Consider the following 20,330-nt stretch of genomic DNA (forward strand, 5'->3'; position numbering starts at 1 on the left):
TGTTCCAAGTGGCTTGAAGCTCACTCACGATGCATTATAGTGGCTGTATCATTACTGAGCACCGGTCACATGAAGTGAGAGGTGGGAGATGTATCAAGTGAGAGACTGAAGATTTGTGACGCAAGGGAAGTAAAGACCGGCACTGTGGGATGTGTGGCCTAAGATGTGGCATGGCGATGTATTGAGAGAAACAGACAACATGAGAGGTATGCAGTGAGAGATACTTTAACAGATATGTAAAATAAGAGGCAGTTAGACAGCAACATAAGTAGATAATCAGACATAGGCAGTATGAAAGAGTTGCTTTATACGACAGGAAATACTGATCCCTGATAAATTGTTGGATTGATTTTTCCACTTCCCTGAGGAACTTTAGAGCAAGGTTTCACCGTATCACCTCAAATGAATATCATTCTCATCTCCCTCGGTGTATTTCTATTTTAGTTTGGTTTAAGCTGCCAAGTGTACAGATAGCATTTGAGTTTGTGGATGTGTTAATCATGCATGTACAGATTATAATATTGGCACAAATGAACATAAGGCATCTTCCCACAGATCTCCCACAATGGCCGGGGGGCTGTTTGCCATGGACCGCAAGTACTTCAACAAGCTGGGCCAGTATGACGGTGGGATGGACATCTGGGGTGGGGAGAACCTGGAGATATCTTTCAGGGTGCGGCCAAATTGCAACCTACCACCAAACACACAACCACACCGATTCCACTATCACTTGACGACAACTCGTAAGTTAAAGCTTCTGTTAAAATGAGTGCAATGCTGTTTCCAGATTTAAAGCTTTCGTGACTGCTAGGATCCATACTCTTTGGTTCTATTGGGTAAAGTCACGTAGGTGAAAATAAAATAACAAAAAATCACGACGTTTCGGCCATAACACAAGCGGCCTTCATCAGGTGAAGGGACGAGACTGTCTGGAGGACAGCGCTGTCCTCCAGAGTCTCGTTCCTTCACCTGATGAAGGCCGCTTGTGTTGTGGCCGAAACGTCGTGATTTTTTGTTATTTTATTTTCACCTACGTGACTTTACCCCATAGAACCAAAGAGTATGAATGCTGTTTCCATTTGCGTTGATAGCCCATAGCTAATAGAAGGAAGCTCAAAAACCCTAAGGCAAAGGTGAGGTTTTGCTCAGAACAATGGGTTAATTGCCAAGGAACCTATACTCATTATTGATCTCTAAAAGGGTTGATGTGTTGAACATTGCCTTTGATTTGAATGCACAAGCTTTCAATTGTGAACCACGGTCACGGCCACAGCACCACAGTCTATTGTCTGAATAAGATTAAACTTCATAACCTTAAGATATTCCTGTGTCACAGGGCAAGTATGTAGTAAGGAAGCGGTAGGAAAGTGCTGAAGTGAGCGCCGTTTCACACTGCACTTCTCCACACACCCCCACACAGATCTGGATGTGCGGGGGGAGCCTGGAGATCATCCCATGCTCAAGGATCGGACACATCTTCCGCAAGCGACGCCCTTACGGCTCGCCTGCCGGTGCAGACACCATGTCGCGCAACTCTCTGCGCTTGGCGCACGTGTGGCTCGACGAGTACAAGGCAAGCGCCACCTCCCAGTGGCGGCACCAGCGCCGTCACACAGGACATACCGGAGCTTTGCTAGCACTTGCTGCTGCCGCTCGCAGTATACTCTGCTCGTTTTAATTAACCATGAGCAATACACTACACTTAACACACCCACTCCGCATAGACCATAATTAGCATTACGATGATAAGAGTTATTTACCCAAGGCAGCCACACTGAGGCCAAAGACTTTTTGAGGAGGGTCCTGCATTGTTTGGTCAACACCAATCGCATAAAATTTTGATTTAAAGCTTTCGTGACTGCAGGGATTCATATTCTTGGTTCTTTCGGTAAAGTCCCTTCTACGTGACTTTACCGAAAGAACCAAGAATACCAATCGCATTGTATTATTTTTAACTCGGTCGGAAACCCATACAGAACAGGGCGAGAACATACAAAATCCATCACACAAAGGTGCCCTCCGTCAGGGAATCGAACAAGTGTTGCCACTGACTAAAATACACTAATTGGCCTGTGGCTGCATCTGTGGCATAAAATGTTCTCCCTGTTGCACCGGAGTATTTGCTTTCATTTCCTTAAATCAACAGAAAACACTCATTGTTGAAGCATTCCTCTATAGCAGCATTGATTTCGTTTTAAGTTGCTGTTATTTTAAGAGATTGGCAGGTTTGCATTTTTTTGTGGCTTCCTGTTTTACTTACTTTGCTTTCTTCTTCAGGACTCTCCCCTTCCTGCAAATGCACCACCCCCTTCACATTTATGCCCCTTCCTATTTATTCCCCGTACTTTCCTCTTTAGGCTGGGCCCTTGCCTGTTTCTTCCAGTCCCTTCCTCTGTCACTTCCTGTTTAGGCCCTCTGACTTCCTATGTAGTCTCCTGTTGAGGCCACACTCTTGTCTGCTAGGGGCCATCCATTTAGGTACGCAAAAATCTGTCAACTTGACCCCCTCCCCCACCTGCCTACGTACGATTGTCGCCCCCCCCCCGCCCCCGAATCCTATATAACGGCCGATATTTAATCCACGCAGATTAAATATTGGCCTAGCTTTACACACAGCTTTGTACAGTTATACTTGACCGTGTTATCCATCCTGACTGGTTAATATTCAAAAACACGTCATGATCTTAAAACACAATTAAAACTCGGTGAACTAGCCTCTCTATATGAAGTGTGTCGACTGAACATCTGCTGTAACAGTAGACCGATGTACAGAGCAGTGTTAGTACTTAAGTCCGGACAGCAGCAGCAGCACGAACAGAGAAGCACCGCGGCAGCTACAATCTTGAGTCAGCGGCAGTCTGCAGTGAGGCCAGATTGAAGGATGTGTGCTCATCATCCATGGTGGGGCAGACCGCCAGACTATGTCAGACTCACTGCTGAGCTGCGTGATAGCTGCAGTCAGAGGCACGGTGGCACGCCAGGGGCACGGTGGCACCCAAGGGGCACGGTGGCACCTAAGTGACACTTCTCCCGGCAGTACTTGTTGTCTGGCAGCTTAAGAAACTGAACTGTGGGTCATTTTGGGTTAACCCCCCCCCCCCCCTCCATGCGTCCGTACTAAATGGATGGCCCCTTAGGTCCTTGCCCAACTCCTCTGTAGGCCCCACCCCTTCCTGTTTTTTGACCCCACCTCTTCCTATTTAGACCACACACATTCCTCTTTACCACCTGTTTCTTGCAGCTTTCCCTGGTTTTAGGTTCTACAACTTCCTGCTTAAGCCCCTCCACCATCCTCTAGGTCCAACCTTTTCCTGCTTACACCGCACCCCCTTTCTCTGTTAAGGCCCTGCATATGGGGTTGGGATGATTTTGGTTGGGGGTTGTGGAAGGGGTGGTTAGAGGTGGATGTGGACAGCAGGTAGGAGTGGGGTGGATTCATGACAACCATGACCAAAATCACCCAGAGCAATATAAGGTTAGATTATTCAAGATTTAGGTTAACAGCGGTGGGGAGATTATAACATGTAGCTGATAACAGCGGATTGGCTTCGTGAGGATGGGCTAATGACCGAGTATGAAGTCTAGAGTTAATGGGTTTCTCATGTGAAAACTGAACCCTGCCGTCTGATGTGGACCAATATGGAGGATGCAGTGTATGCAATGTATCCAGTGCGAGACTTTGATTGTGAGGTAATTCTTGTAGGGTATGTGTAGTACAACCTTGTTCATTAGGGGAGGATAATATACAAATGGTATGTACAGTAGTGTTTTGCCGTTGTTTTAAAAAACCCCTGACCAAAACCTGAGAAAACATTGTGAGGTACTGCCAACTTTCTAAGGTGCTCATGCAATGCACACTGACCATGACGAGCTTCCTGCTCTACCAGAGCATATAGAACCCATCCTGAGCTCCTCAGCCTGGCCACCCTCAACCTGTACCTCCCAACCATACCTCATCTAATCCTGCCCAATGTAATGATACCTCACTCGTCCCGACCTCGGCAAACCCCATGCCATTCCAATCCAAGCCCTCCCCATCCAATAGGACTCTTCCCCCATAACCCCAATCACCTCCCCAGACGACATCACATCCATCACACCCATCCCCAAACCTCCCCAACCCCCTCACCCCACCCTGCCTCATTCCTTTTGCTCTCACCTCACCCAAACGGGGCACCGCGGTAAGGCGTGTTAGCACAAAGCCAATGAGCGGTGTGACTTGGGAGGCATTCCTCTCAAACCCGAAGCAGACTTCTGAATACTTCCTTTCATGTGTCATCCGTGTGTACCAGCACATCTGCTGGGCTACAGGAACAAAGCCCCCTGAAATGCCCCGTGTAGACACGTGCCCCATGTGTGTGTATGCTTGCGCCTCACAGGAGCAGTACTTGGCTCTGCGGCCGGAGCTGCGAGAGCGCGAGTACGGTGATGTAAGCGAGAGGAAGGCTCTGCGAGAGCGGCTCGGCTGCAGGCCCTTCCGCTGGTACCTGCAAAACGTGTACCCCGAAATAGAGGTGGGCCGGCCTCAGCTACCACAGGCCGTCCTCAGCAAGATGCACAAGCGGCCCAAGCCTGTGCAGCGTGGACGGGTACAGCTAGCCCCTACCCCACACCCCCCCCCCCCCTCAACTGATGGACTCATTAAAAGTGCAGTGATAAGTGTCACATCACGAGGGGAAGCAAAACGGGCAGCTGCAATAAGTATGTGGGACAAAACAGCAAGAACACATTTAGCCTGCAGAAACTGGGTCCAACTTTTATTTACATTTTAGTGGCTTTGTTGGCACAAGCTGAAAATGATCTGCGACTGTTATATTGATGGTGATAATGAACTAATTTCAGCTCATACTTCCAAAGTTTGGAGGCTTTTTCAATTCACAAGCAATATTGGGAGCATTGCATGGGTTCCTGCAGCGAGTCTTGCGCCTTTAACGTTCATATTTGGTGACGTACATAAATTTCAGAAGCATTTTTATAATAAGGACGATGCATCGGTTCAAATACATTTCCACTGTGGGAAGCGAGTAAGGCTGTGCAAATATCAGCTTTGCTTTTTAATAAAAAAAACTACACACGTGTAAAGAATTCAAAGAAATAAAGTGTCTTTCAAAATCAGTTGTGCACTGCTGTATTCACAGCCTTGAGCCAGTGATGGAAATTACATATGTTCTTGAACATGAGAATGTGGAATTTCCATAGTTGGTTTATCTGTATTATTACAAGTTCCCACAAAGTGGTACTCAATTATTTTAGTCGAGAGAGATTGGCCGAATTGACTTCCAACCAAGAATTGAACTCACAACTTTCTGATGGAGGCCACGCTCAACCACAATGCATCCTGGCCGGATACCAAAGAAATGAGTGACAATAATTCTACTTTCGGGAATCCTCAGCAAGTCTCAAAAGAGTTTTTCATCAGGGTCTTGCCTTTACAAGTTTGGCCAATTCTTTGCGGAGTATTCCAATCAGTTGAAATATGAAAATTTACCAGAAAAAGGTGATTTAAGTAAAACATTTATGCTTTCCCAGATCTATGACTATGGCAGTGAAAATTGGGAGCCTTCCCTGTGTACTCGCATTGCCTCTGCACTGTCACCAGTGGTGAGAGGCTGACTGAAAATTTATTGGAATCCGATGGCCAATTGCTTTAGGTTTTAGATGTACCAATGTAATGTTTTTTTTGTATATTCAAAGTTACATAATTAAGTCCTTAATTTAGCATTTGATCATTATTTCAATGTGGAGGTGACAGCTCTGCAGTGAGACAGACAAGATGGAACATACCAGACATTACAACAAAACAGAGACCACTATCAGACAGGTAGTACAATCAGATCAAATAGTACAATCACAACAAGAGACAATACACAAGACCGGCATCACAGATCAGAAAGTGCAAACAAGACTAATCCAGGTCAGCAATCTATTTTTTATGTAATTGCGACCGAGAATTACAATTTATTGGCTCACAGGTGGTATATTGTTACATACCTACCGCGTACCGTGCAATATCACGAATGCCTGTGGTGTCGCTATGGAGTCTGTGTTCTTGTTGTGCCCCGTGTGTCTTTGCTCTCTCTTGTGAAGCTGCGCCACCTGCAGACGGGAAAGTGCCTCGTGGCGCACAACGACCCCAGCGAGAAGGGCGGCCTCGTTGTTGTCCGCCCGTGCGACAGTGGCGACATCGAGCAGGTGTGAGCACCCTCCTGACTCAGCAGCCTCACCGCTGGTAGCCTCCTCACTCAGAAGCTTCTGGAGCCCAGCATCCTGCTCACCTAGCAGCCTCTGGGGTGGTAGCCTGCTCATCCAGCAGCCGACTCACCCAGCAGCCTCGAGCCCAATACAGAGCACAAATCAGCCTACAATCTCCTTTTTTGTCCTTTGCAACCTCTGGTGGCCACCAGCTAAAGAGGCTGTTGCCTACGACCCAAACCATTTGGAATGTGACCGATCGTCAGTGAGGGATGGGCTTGATTTTATGAGATCAGGGTTGAGCCTGGATAGTGCTTGGATGGGTTACACCATGCATACACATTTTAGATATAGTTATGCGGGGCTATGTAGTAGAGAGCAGAGGGCACTGCAGAAAAATCCATCAATGTACTTGTAAGTCCCTGTACCGTCACCAACTCACACGGATTAGTGTGGTAAAGTATGGTCAAAATAAGCCCAACGACCTGCATGTTGTTTTGGTGCCCTCATCCAGCAGTGGATTGACAAACTGTATATGTACACATGTAGATTAAGGAAGCTGACTGGGAAAGCATTGAACGCAACTGCCACTGGACCAATCTGCTGAGAGTTGATTCCAGCATTGAAGCAGTGCTGCTTTGTGTTTTTAATTGTGTTGGATGCATGATGAGTATGTGCTGCGTGTGGGTGTTTAGCAAAGTATTTGTATGCTCGCGTGTGTTGGGTTCGGACTTTTATCAGGGTGTATGTGTTCTAGTTGTAGGTTTATAATAGACTGCAGAGGAGCGATGCTCACAACAATCAGCAGAGTGCCGGGTGGCTAAAATATGGCAAGTTGGCACAGTAGGGGGTACAGCAGGTGCATCTACCAGCCATCTTAGTCAGCCAACCCATGGCACCTAGGTCTGTCCCGAGATTTGTCAGCGAGCCTTTGACACTTCACCTGGCCTCAGTGCCGTGGTGACATCACCGTCACGTAGTGATGAATCGTGGCGGGTATTGGTGTTCAGCGTGTACGGGGTTCCTGGTGTGTGCTGTTAAGAGTTTGCTCGTAGCAGGGTTTGTATTTAGTGTAATGTGTTTGCTGGATGCAAGTGGCTGGATTCGTCCTGTTGGGGTTAGTTCCCAGCTGGGTGCTTCTGTTCGCAGGTGTGGGTGTATAACGAGGGTCAGGAGCTACAGCTGGCCAATCTCCTGTGCCTGGATATGCCGGAGATGGAGCCACGTGCTTCCCCTCGCCTCATGAAGTGTCACGGCTCTGGTGGCTCCCAGCAGTGGACCATGGGGGTATGGTACCACCAAATACAAACACGTACTGTATATACAACAAAGTTCCCCCATAGGCTGTTGGGGCAAGTGCTCTTAGTGAGCAACTATGAAGGCTAATATGGCACATGAGGGGGTGGTGTGGCTAAAACACATCCGACTGCTTTCATGTCCCCTGTGGTGATAGTTACACACTGCAGGAGGTACTCATTCAAGGCTGAGGGGAGGCCCAGGATGAGTGAATGTATTTGTCACCAATGTTGGCCATGAGCAGGAATTTAACTCAGGTACCCAGGTTTGTAGCACAGTGTGCGAACCACTGCACTACTGCGCCCCACATATACACACAAAACAAATATTTCCAAACAACCTTGTGAATGTCGATTTAAAGCTTTCGTGACTGCAAGGATTCATCTTCTTTGGTTCTTTCGGTAAAGTCACGTAGAATGAGAATAAAATAATAAATTGATAAAATAAAATAACACAATATTCTCACGACGTTTCGGCCACAACACAAGCGGCCTTCATCAGGTGAAGGGACGAGACTGTCTGGTAGGACAGCGCTGGAGTGAAAAAAGCCACGTTCAGATCACGACCTTTAAGCTGTGTGAGAAGAAACAAAACATAGCTATTTCTGTGACCAGTTACAAGCTAATCACTCAGCTATTTCAATGCTAAATTCTATGCTAATTCCTTTGTCAAGGGGTGCCTCTGCGGATGTGTATGCTTTAACTTAGCTATTTCAATGCTAAATTCTATGCTAATTCCTTTGTCAAGGGGTGCCTCTGCGGATGTGTATGCTTTAACTTTAACATAGCCATTTCTGTGACCAGTCACAAGCTAATCACTCGGCCATTTCAATGCTAAATTATATGCTAATTCCTTTGTCAAGGCGCTTTGTTTCTTCTGACACAGCTTAAAGGTCGTGATCTGAACGTGGCTTTTTTCACTCCAGCGCTGTCCTACCAGACAGTCTCGTCCCTTCACCTGATGAAGGCCGCTTGTGTTGTGGCCAAAACGTCGTGAGAATATTATTGTTATTTTATCAATTTATTATTTTATTCTCATTCTACGTGACTTTACCGAAAGAACCAAAGATGGAACTTGTGAATATGGGTCATGTCTTAAAAGCAAGCACTTATGTGGCTGACCACCCTTGCATTTCTATTGCTGACATGTACCGACACTGATACAAAGATCCCCCGTATAGCCTTAACAGACTGTTGGGGCAAGTGCTGTTAGCGAGCCCCTATGAAAGCCGGCACGGCACACGAGGGGGTGGGTGGCCAACACCACGCCCGGCCGCCTTTCTCTCCCTCGTAGCGATATTTACGCATCGTACCTGGTACTCATTTGAGTTTGAGTCGAACTAGGGGAGGCCCAAGACCGGTTCAGATAAATCGCCACTGGTGTCGGCAGTGAGAGGGAATCGAACTCGGGCCACCGGGTTCGTAGCGCAGCGTGCACCACATATACGTACACACTTCACTGCACTCTTTTCCACATTGCTGCTGCGTGCATTGGCTTCTGGCAATCGTGCCCCTGCAAGTAAGCAAGAATTATAATGCCAGACTTCATCACAAGCCATCAAGTTGGATATGACGAATTACATGAACGAATGCCAGTGCACTCACTGCAGTGCTGTCAGAAGCAAAAGTCGTTTGGAATGAGAGATTTAAAGGCAAAGCCCAGGTCCATGCAAAATTGGTCTCGTGTCATTTTTTTAAGTCATGGGCTGTAAATGTTATTGATGGGCTGAAATTTCCTGAAACCTGTACTTTTGTCTGGTTAGTTTTTTCTTTAAATGCACCTCAATGTAAAAAAAAAAAGTTTGAAAGAGAGAACTCTGTGGTTTGCCAACACTGAGTAGTTGCACAACCCTTACCTTTGTCCTTGAGCAAAAAATATACATATTTCGTACTCAAGTTATTAAAAAAAGAGGCATCTGTAGGGAAGTGTTATTGAAAACAATATATATGTTATGGCTCAATGTCCTTGAATGAACTTGTACCATCGGGACTGCCCAAGTGCTTTCAGAGTTACTGCATATTGAACTGTCCCAGCATCAAATTATGATTTCATTATTTCAAAACTTAAATGTCACGACATCTAAAAGTGTAAAACAAAACCACGAGAAAACAAACATTAAGGGCAAATAGGGAAAAGTTAGGTAAAATAAGCCATAATGAACAAAATTCACCTTCAATAATGACCATTTAATAAGAAAAGCTTTTTCTGTCTTAACACTTTTTAAATCGTTTAGCCTTTTTTCTAGATGTTTACTTGGAGGTAAAAAAAAGTTCTAACAGCCGTTGCCATAACAGTTTAAGCTAAACAGAGGATCTGGATATAGAAATCTGGGGTTAAAAGGTGTTGGTAAACACCATGGGACAAAGGAGTGGAGTGGCTGCATTTTGTAAATGTGTACAAACAGAATAGCATGTCATGCCTGCTTGTAATAAAGAATTCAAGTCATTGTATCTCTACCAAAATGAGCAATGGGGTACTACCAAGCCAAGTGTAAATTACACATCCATAACTGGGCCAGTATATCCATAGGATGACGACTGTTGACTGCGTAATAAATGTGAGTGGAAAGTTGGGGGAAATCAACTCAAACTGATCGAAATTTCGACTTGCAACCTCAAGAGAATAGGTTTTCCCCTTTTTTCTGGCAACAAAACAGGTGTTAAGATGTTAAAACACCAAACTGAAACCTTTTACAAGGAATCATGTCTGCATTAACACTCTGATAATATATACATTGTCTTTGAAACGAATTGTTCCACACCAGAGACAGCTTTCTTTTGAGCCTAGTCTCAAAACGGTGTTAGACCAGAGGACGCCAAAAGGCGTACAGCAGCTGCATCATGGACCAATGCATTCTGACACAAGTATTGTGATTAATACAGACATGATCCTTGTGTAGCGTCATTGTTGAGCGCTGTGTGCAAACGCCGCTACTCGTAGCCTGTAGTCGCGGCCCTGTGTCAACTGGGGACGGAAGAGAGGCTGAGCCCGATAGTTTAGATGAACTCGGGCCGTTGGGCCGAGGTAACCCCTAGGGAGCATCGTGACCGGAGGTGCAGACCCCAGACCCCCACACTTCAGGTCCCTCTGGAAGGTTCCAGAAGGGAGGAGTGGCTAGGGGCGGAGTGAGCCGGGAATGGGTATAAAAGCCGGACCCCTGAACGGGACCGGCAGTTGTCGTCCACTTGAAGACTGAAGATCACTTGAAGACTGAAGATCACCCTGAAGACCTAGGAGCCGGAGCCGGACCCGGACCCGATGACTTTGGCTGAGCCAGGTCCGAGCAGCCCGGTGGATAGGACCCGAGGACCTTGGCTGGGTCGGGTGAAAGTAGCCTCCTTAGGTCTCGCTAGCCAGAGGACCCTTATCTAAGATACCCTCCCGTTGTGTAGGTCATGCTAGCCCGGGAGGACGTACCTCCTTAGTGTATCGGGTGGAAGGGGCCGTTATCCCTTCGTGTCAGGGCTGTACTGGTTATCGTGTAATAAACGTGTTGCCTCCAGTGATCAGTCTCCCTCCAGTATGTACCCACCACACTTGTGAAAGGTTTCAGTTTGGTGTTTTAACATCTTAACACCTGTTTTGTTGCCAGAAAAAAGGGGAAAACCTAATCTCATATTTTGGTAGTGGCAAAGGTCCCATGTTTCAACCTCATGATTGAGTCAAATGCTCATAACCTCAGCGTATCTGATCGGAGTACCTTCTGCGCTGTCTTTCTCCAGAAATTCAATCGCCTTTACCAGGTGTCGCTGGGCCAATGCCTGCAGGTGAAGAGCATGACGGACGTGAAGGGGCGTGTGGTCATGGAGATCTGCAATGGCTCAGAGCAGCAGCAGTGGCAGGTGGTGGAGGAGTGAGCATGGCCTGGAGATCGACCGTGTCTCACTTGGCACCCAGTGCCGATGGACAGAGGTACGAAGTTCTTGCCGCCACAAGCGAACAAGCAGAAGCCAAGGTGTTGTTGGGAGGAACAAATTCACTGTGAAACGTAAACTGCAACGAGCTGATGTCTTGGCGGTGCCAGAATGCTGTAAATAAGGAACACACGTCCTCGGTCAGCTGCATCGAACTTTGGACTTCAGCGGGGCAAAGTGCAAGCAAAGGAGAATGAGCACAAATGGCTTCCAGACTGGTGCCAGCCACCCTGCAGCACGATGGACCTCAATCTGAAGACGAGGGCTGCTTGTGGGCTCCATGACGCAATACTTTTAAAACCTGTGATGCTGTACACATTTCCTCATAACAATGCAAGGAAAGCCACATACTTAATGCTGAGGTAGGGTTGTTTAGTAAACGTTTACAACTTGAATATTTCATCACCAGCTGTTTAAGCTGCCAAATGGAATTGGCTGTAGTTAATTTCCCTAAATGTGTTTAGTGATTTTAAACAGTAGCCTTTTTACAAAATTACTTATTGCCAAAAAAGTGCTTAATTTAAAACACCGTAAGTATTTAATATTTTTAATTTCCGTGCACATTTTGAAATGTAATTTCATAAAAATGCCTTTACCAGTGTTTTTAATTAAATAGTGTTGCAATGTACCTTGTGTGCGAATCTCATGTCGCGGCAGTAGGTCTTCTAGGTGAATCAGCGTAACTGTGCTCTGCAAAATGCTTAATAAACGATTTGTAAATGTCGTCGATTTCCTCATCTTTTTCCAGATGTAATCTCATGTGCAGTGGGGGTAGGACCTTCCATCCACTGTCAGGTAATGCCACACACATTTTAAAGTTAAACGGATGTTATCTGGCAAAGAGTAAACATTGTCAAATTTTGATTTAAAGCTTTCGTGACTGCAGGGATTCATATTCCTGGTTCTTTCGGTAAAGTCACGTAGAAGGGAAACAATAAAATAATAAAAATATAAAACAATAACATTCTCACACCTGATGATGATTGCTTGTGTTGGCAGTCGAAACGTCGTAAGAATTTTATTGTTTTATATTTTTATTGTTTCCCTTCTACGTGAATTTACTGAAAGAACCAAGAATATTGTCAAATATGTAAATAAAATGGCTCTGTATAACAAGATTTCCCCAAATATATATGGACTAGTAATTTAAATCCCAAAATTGAGCCGATTTGGCAGGGATGTGTCATTTTGATTTCACGTTTGTAGAAGAGCAAAGGGAAATCTAATGGAAAGCTGAGCCATACGAGTCACCCACGTGTGTGCTGCTATTTATAGTTTACAATACAAGTTGTTAAAAAACGCATATTAAGCTTTGAAAATGCTCCGCTAATTTTTATGTATCTGCATCCAAATGGCTGTAATGCAATGAGGGGTGTGTCTTTTATTATTACGATGCTTGTTTATCCAGGAGAGCCTCATTAGGTCTCAGGACTTTTTCAGGAGGGTGCTTTCAAGTTCACAGTAGAGGGTATTGTTAATTTGTAGTCGAAATTAATTTACAGGTACTGTTTTAGCACGGGGGTGTGTGGCCAACACCAGTTATTGATTTGTTTTAGCTATGGGAGAAAACCAGAGAACCTGGAAGAAATATATGCAGAACAGGGGGAGAATTTACAAATTCCAAACACAAAGGTGCCCGAGTCAGGAGTCTAACCCAGCAACTTCCTGCGATTAAAGACACGTGTTACCAATGTGCCATTCTGCCTGAATTAGAAAAACAAGCTATAAACAATTGTCCACTCCACTATCCTTTCTCTCAATGTCTTGTGTCTACTATGTAAGGCCATCGTGATAGAATTTCAGACTTTTAAAAGGACACTTTCAAACACTTTAGAAGAACCTTTTGGATTCTGGAGCAACCTTTCAATGGGCTTTAAGACCCTCAAAATTGTGCATTGGTGTCACAAGAAGGACTGAGGCAATTCAAATAATTTTCTATTATGCCATTACAATATATAAATTAAAGGCTTTGCTAAAAGATTAGTAATGCAAGGTTATTTAATAATCACTGCTTTATTTCTTTCACACAGTCAAGAACCTCTTCAGTAGAGTTTTAGACATGATTCCATACATACATGGCAACAACCAGCGATACCCACTGGACGAGTGATATATCACCATTCTGTACAGGAAAACCCCAGGGTTAAACATTTTAATACAGACAACTATGTACATTGAATTCCATTGTCCAGTACAAAATAAAACATGCCATATACATTCAATTTCTGTGAAAAAGGCATGTAATTACTGTATACAGTCCACTGCTAGCACTTAAACAGTTATACACACAATTTTTCAATTCTGCTTAACAGCAAACAGCAAAATATGTTATGCAAAACAATTTCCAAATTATCCATTGAAAGCAAATAAAAAGACAAACACATAACTACAGCAAGACAGAAAAACAATCCAGTATAACCTAAAGGAATATGCACACGCACACCCTTGCACAATAGTGGTGTTAGCATTCCAATGAGCCTAAAACTAAGGTCAGAAAAATGTCATGGCAAGCTTCTCAGACACAACTACCTACAACATACACATGGAAAAATAGTTTATTAAAACCTGTTACAGAGCCACCTCTAGTAAATTCACAGTAACAGCCACAAACCGACCCACCCCAGCGCACCTGTCCCCACCAGTACTCTTAGCTGAGCCAGGTAAGCACGTTTGGTCGATTCGATCCCACGCCCATTTCCTGCTTTACACACATGATATTTACAGTACTTTGTACATGATAAACTCTATAATGATTTTTCTCTTTTTTACGTTTTGTCAGAAACAGCACCCCACTGTCACTTGTATTAACTCTCCACGCGAATCCCTGCCTGTGAATATAAATAAGCTTGCTATAACGTCTTTCATTACAAAACTGAAGCCAAGTGGAAACTGATGAGCAAGAAGCTAGGTCGATTTAGTGCAAGTAGTCCCTTAGTACATTCTTCAGTCTGTGAGATTTTCTTTGCTCTTAAAATCCCTTTTGACTTGCCCAATTTTTTTTTTTACACCTTAAAGGTGGAGAACATTTGGTAAGCAGGCTGCTCTTATTATTTTCAATATAAAATCTCTGCTTAGGGACTTTCCGCTGCACATCGAAAAGCTAATAAATTTCAACTAGACTTCCTCAATATTTGGGAGAATTCTATAAAGGTCTGCAGATGGTTCTGCATCTTGGGGCAAAAAAAACAATGACAGAAAAAAACGTGTCCGGCTTAAAAGGGTCCGTCATTAGCGAGACGCTGACCATTCCGGCAACCTGGGTCTGCTGCCGCCACATCAATTCATCCACTTACGGCAGTTGATGGCCCCGCAGTGACATGGGATTTTGTTCTGGTCATCCTCGAAGTCAAACAGGTAGTCGTAGGTCAGCTGTGGGCAACACGAGACATGAAGGCCACTGTTTAGCATTGTCGGCCGACTTAGAAAAGCCCAGTGTTAGGACATGGGCACTACCGCCCAACCGAGTACTGGGCAGCACTTGTCTATTGTTGGCCTTGAGCTTGTGGTAAGAATTCCACTTATTATAGCAGAAGCAGTTTTACCAAGGGACAACTACCCTTGATCTCCCACAAAGTCATACTTATTAATTAAGAATGAGCAGGTGATGAAACCAGAGTTGGAATCTGTAACCCAAGTGTGAAATAACAATCAGATATTTATATTTTAAATCCTGCGAGTCTCAATACTTTTTTGGGGTGGGTTATCCATTGGGTATTTAGCCAGTGCCTTTAAAACACAGTTACTTACATCTGGGAGGAAACGCAGAGAATAAACACAATAGAGGAAAAACACTCAACATGTTCACAAACCGTTTTTTGACCCCACTTGGTGTATTTCCACCTTCTGATCACCTGACAGTTCATGGGAAGTTAGAGAGTCTCAGATTTACATAGCTCAGACACCGTTTTGTCTAAACCAACAGCCTACAGATATATGTCACCACATTCAGCACTATTCAGTTATATACTGTGGGATATGCAAAAATAAAACAGCAAGATACAGCATAATTCCTCTGTGCAATGATATGGAAGGAGAAAGTTTGAGAAGAGACGCATTTCAGTAAATATTGGGATGCATTTTTATTTTAAAAACCTTTTATCCTGCATGCAAAAAAACCATGAATGAATTTGCATAACACTCCAATGTAGGAGCATTTTGAAAATAAGTTGAGGGATTCCAGGATAATGAGGACATTTATTTATAAAATGTGGTTCTCTCACCTCTTCGCCCTTCTGAATGCGCCGGCAGGAAGAGATGATGATCTTGTTCTCCCGGTCAAATGTCACCAATTCGGCCACACAGTTGGGAGCACACGAATGGTTTATGTATCTGTGGAGATGACAGCAATAATTATTATATAATTGGATTTTAAATGTACACTGCTTACTCGGATTATAATTATCCACAACCTAACCACCAAATCTGGCCAGATAGGACTGTGGTCCAAGCACTCGACGTCCAACTGGAAGGTTGCGAGTTTAAATCCAGATTGAGTTGACTCGGCCCAATGAGATTTCCTGCGGTTAATTTAGAGTGATGGCTCTATGGAGGCTGGTCTCCGTCATATGGCTGCCAATGGAGATGAGCAGTGGCCATTGCTTATTTGAGCAAGAAGACACTTTTCAATTTAATTTCAAGTAGCAACACAAATACTTGTGCAACTACTCAGTGTTTTTTTAATTGCGCAAGTTACTCACACATGAGTAATGCTTAGTTTTTGTTTCCTGATTTGCCACAGCAGCACAGACGTTGAATAAGTGTTATAATTTACTGTGCCCCAGTTTGACACACCGCTGAGTCGTGGATGGCTCTTTCCCATGACATCAGACTGCTCAGCAGCATTTGTTTCATTGGCCACATCATGCTGATGAGACACGAGGTTTTTTTATCTAGCCAAATCTTTGCATGATTTAAATATATGCTACTGGAAAATACCGATTCAAAAATCACATTTTATGGCCTAATTCAATGCTGTTTAACTTTTATATATTATGTTTCCACACGTGAAGAGATCACAAGAGTGCTGATAATGAGAAGTGCCAAAAGCTTTCAATACGATTAGCACAACACATGCAAAACACACACACAGAGTGCCAAATTTGGCAAAATGGAGTTGGTCTGGTTTCTGGTGAAAAAACACCACTTTTAGTGACCATTTCATCTTCTTATCCATCACTGAATGGTGTTCCTTTATACTTGAGAGAACATTTCAGTGTATTCCAATGATCTAAAATAAGTAAAAAAAATGTTGGTCTTCAGAGCTAAGGGAAGCAGGATATGACCTGTTGTAGCCAATAGTGACAAGGTTAGGTGGGACCCTCAAATCACAACACCAGTTATCAATGGTATCAGCTCAGTGTCCTGATTGGCATTCGCCTTTTGAGCCGAGCTGCTATGTTTTTATGTAAATTCACATTGCCTAGATATCGAGTATGCCCCTTACCTGGCAGGCCCTCCTGTTATAGTAGCGTCGATCACATGCTCACTGTCCAACCGGAACATGTAAACACCACGGTTCTAGTGCACAACACCACCCAGAGACAGGACAGGGGGTTATTCAAACTACACATTCACAATGACAACAACGAAGCTTCACAGAAAGCCATCATTTCCCTGTGCAATTATGAGCAGGCAGCATTAAAAACAATATTTCTGCTATAAGTATATGATGTGTCGCAAAACAATTCAGAGGTACCAAGTAGTTAACAAGTTGACCCTTTTCACGTGTAGGTCATTAGTGTGCTTTGAATATTCCAGAATTGCAAGAGTGTCCAATAATATAACTGATCACTGGGTGTTGCTATCCCCATTGCAGTCTAAATCCATTGTATATACAAAATAGCGGACCTCATTGTAATGACCCATGAGGGATTACAAGCCAAGCAACCCTCCAACTAGAATTTAATTCTCTAAAAGTTATGAATGTGAGACGGATGCTCTGTCACTGCCACTCAATGGATCAAAAATGTGTATGTCATCCCGAAAAAAGTACTAAAAATTGTACGCAGATAATTACAGGAATGAAACCTGTAGAGTATGTAATGCTTCCAGTTAGCTCTCAACTGGTGACATGGGATGAAAGATGATGGGCAAGAGAACAGATGGCCAAGAGGGCAGGTACCGTGGACTCGTATAGCTTCTCGTGCCGGTTGGCGACCTCGTTACGAATTATCTCCCCGATGTACTCGATCACCATCGTGTGCTTTTCTATGTCCCTTGATGCGTAGAGTCCCAGGCCCTGTGCACACAGAGATCACGTGCATCCATCACAAGCTCCTCTTCCAACCCCACTAAAACACTGCACACTGGTCTCCTGACCATCTGGAGTTAAAAGGCACAATAAAAGTCTGAAATATCAATGTGAATAAAATCTGATGTTGTATGAAAACAATATGTAGCACAGAACCATGGCCAGATTCCCATAGGTTTCAGACCACCAGTGGCCTGCAGAGTACAAGTTGGGAACCATTAACCTGTTTTGGAATATAACCTTACTGCCTGAATCATTAGCCTTCTATGTTGTATGACTATGTACAATAATAGTCACATCTTTTAAAAATAATTGGTTGTACACCGCCACCAATGCAGTTATTTTTTATTTAATTCGTATTTAAATAATATAGGTGCCATCATACCCATTGCATTTATGGGCAGCAAATCATGTCAGGGAAGTCATCAAAGGAAGACACTACCACTACTTCAGTAATCACTTCAATAGAACTTTCAACCAATATTCGTGGGTGTTTGATGGCGTTAAAAGGCAAAATGTGCTGTCCTCTACAATGGAATAACATAAACTTAAGTAATTTCCAAGTTTACCCAAATATGAACCAGAATCCCAGCAGTGCCAACTCTGTGCTTAGACACAACCGCGTTAAGCCGTGTGTGCCTGCTGGCCTTTGTTGCCGTCACGGCTGCGAGTCGAAGCGTGCGCACACCTGGATACGGGAGCGAGCAAGGTACACGTTGATCTTCCACTCGGTCTTCATGCGGCGGTACTGCGACGATTTGGAGTAGACAAACTGCTTGCTGTAGGGGGCGGAGAGCTCGCCAGACATCGTGCTCTGGAACGACTTGGAGTTGCTGCTGCTATTCAGGGTGTGAGGCCTAGCACGGGGGGCAACAAGACATGATCAACCAACAAGGACTCTGTCAGACCTTTCTTATGCTACAACTATGACCAGCCTTCATGCGGCCCACTTTGTTAAGTGAGAAATCACGACGAATGCTATCAACGCGGCGACCAAACATCGATCATCAATCGCTCCATCTCCAGAGCAACAACAGAAGACTCGCGCCACCAACCGGGTCACTACAGTAAAGGGGAGGGGGTTGGGGAGGGGGTTGGAGAGGGGAGGCAGTAGTGGGGGCAGAGTGGAGAGGAGGGGTAGAAGGAGGGTCCCAAGGTAGAGAGGAGGGTAGACAGGTGGGGATGTTGCTCCGCACCTCTTGAAGTGGGAGCGCAGACGAGGCTCGGTGCGCGCGCAGCCCGAGGGATTCACGGCCAGGGGCAGCTCCATGAGCGGGTGGCGCCCATAGCGGAACATGTAGTTCTGGCAGCACTCGACGCCGGGCAGCTGCACGCGCACGTGGGTTCGGCACACCGCACCCTCGCGTGAGCGCCCGTCAACACCACGCACCCAAAGGCCAGACTCCGGCACTGCGTATGTATACAAGGACTGCCCCCGAGTTTGCCTGACACTTGCATGTCTTATAGATTTTACTTCTCAAGAAGTTGTTAACAATGTGCTGAACAAGAAAGGTTTGTCTTCAGTTTGTCCCTGCCTCTGTCATGATGTAGCATAGTAAATCCATGAGAATATTTTTCAGGGCCAAATTGTATTTTATATGCAGGAAAATGTGAAATAATAGCAAGATGAAATGGAAAAGTGTGAATATTGTGAAGTCTGCTTTTCTCTCTCACTGCCTCTCCTGCTGTTTTTCTCTATGCATATCAATCATGCTCACTGCTTCTCGTGTGCTGCGTGTCACTCCCTTATTCGCGTTGCACGCACGTCTCTCTCAAAATATTCCGCTGACATTCTCAAGCTCCATTCCACTGTTGTGTTGTCGGTTCAACCCAAATTGTAATGTTTTACTTCTACAGTGTTTTTTGTATTTATGCCAATGCTTCAACATCCCCGACCATCACTGGCAGTGTTTGGAATGCTTGTTTCCAATGGCAGTGGCTCAGAGCAATTGCAGCCATGATCTTCAGTGTTTAACACGCATTTGCATCTGGTTTCTTTGTTTCATTTGCATGTCAAAAGCAGAGCATAGAAGGTGTCCTCATGCACTCCTTGTAATTCAAAATATCAAACAATACGAGTATGCCATAGGAAGGAAGCAAACTCTTCAACCAAACCAACTGCAGTTCAATCACTAAAAGGAAGACCGTTTTTCAGCACGCCGATTTCCGCACCCTACATTAGCAGACCAACGTATACATTTTTTCTAAATTATAAGTCATTATACACATAATTCCCACAAACACCAAAGCAGCGAGCTATTACGCACAGATCTAAGAGAGCGGTGACGAGGATGTAGGTTTATTCCGTTAACGAAGATGCCTCACCGACTCGGTGATGCGGAGTACAGCCTGCACGGTGAGGCCAAACATCTCCTCCCCTCGCATGTAGTCGGGGAACAGACGCAGCATCTCGGCGCCCTTACGCAGCCGCACCACAGGCTCCAGGATCTTGTCCCACACCCCTGAAAAAGGACACAGACAAACCAGGCAGGAGCTCAATGCTATTGTGCATATGCAGGTTAACTCAAGATAGTGCTTTCAGTTGTGATATAGAATGGTGGACATATGCAGGACTTGTGTAACACTGTGTGGCAAATGAAAACGTGCAAATATCGTCAATGAGCGGCTTTTGCAGACATGTCGTCACACATTACATTGTGGAGTTACATGCAGCTAAA

At 44.7% G+C, this 20,330-nt stretch overlaps 2 protein-coding genes across 11 annotated transcripts in view; one reads left to right on the top strand and one right to left on the bottom strand.

Annotated features, from left to right (window-relative positions):
• The window catches only part of GALNT11 (polypeptide N-acetylgalactosaminyltransferase 11), a 35,046-nt gene extending 22,920 nt beyond the window's left edge, over window positions 1-12,126 (top strand). For both annotated transcript variants that reach the window (XM_032960296.2, XM_032960288.2), the window contains exons 6-11: window positions 556-673; window positions 1,421-1,573; window positions 4,380-4,589; window positions 6,088-6,192; window positions 7,342-7,479; window positions 11,211-12,126. In XM_032960296.2, coding sequence (XP_032816187.1) covers window positions 556-673; window positions 1,421-1,573; window positions 4,380-4,589; window positions 6,088-6,192; window positions 7,342-7,479; window positions 11,211-11,345 — 859 coding nt within the window. In that variant the 3' untranslated portion in view covers window positions 11,346-12,126. The remainder of the gene's footprint in view (window positions 1-555; window positions 674-1,420; window positions 1,574-4,379; window positions 4,590-6,087; window positions 6,193-7,341; window positions 7,480-11,210) is intronic.
• Window positions 12,127-13,396: 1,270 nt separating this feature from the next.
• KMT2C (lysine methyltransferase 2C) overlaps window positions 13,397-20,330 on the bottom strand; it is a 179,892-nt gene continuing 172,958 nt past the window's right edge. For all 9 annotated transcript variants that reach the window (XM_032960234.2, XM_032960227.2, XM_032960242.2 and 6 more), the window contains 7 exons: window positions 19,978-20,114; window positions 18,849-18,979; window positions 18,341-18,509; window positions 17,524-17,640; window positions 16,846-16,919; window positions 15,623-15,731; window positions 13,397-14,771 (listed from right to left, as the gene is read on the bottom strand). In XM_032960234.2, the coding sequence (XP_032816125.2) occupies window positions 14,679-14,771; window positions 15,623-15,731; window positions 16,846-16,919; window positions 17,524-17,640; window positions 18,341-18,509; window positions 18,849-18,979; window positions 19,978-20,114 (830 nt within the window). In that variant the 3' untranslated portion in view covers window positions 13,397-14,678. The remainder of the gene's footprint in view (window positions 14,772-15,622; window positions 15,732-16,845; window positions 16,920-17,523; window positions 17,641-18,340; window positions 18,510-18,848; window positions 18,980-19,977; window positions 20,115-20,330) is intronic.

Source organism: Petromyzon marinus, chromosome 2 (assembly GCF_048934315.1).
Source record: "Petromyzon marinus isolate PM22_M1 ecotype Great Lakes invasive population chromosome 2, UKy_Petmar_22M1.pri1.0, whole genome shotgun sequence".
Classification (NCBI taxonomy): Eukaryota; Metazoa; Chordata; class Hyperoartia; order Petromyzontiformes; family Petromyzontidae; genus Petromyzon; species Petromyzon marinus.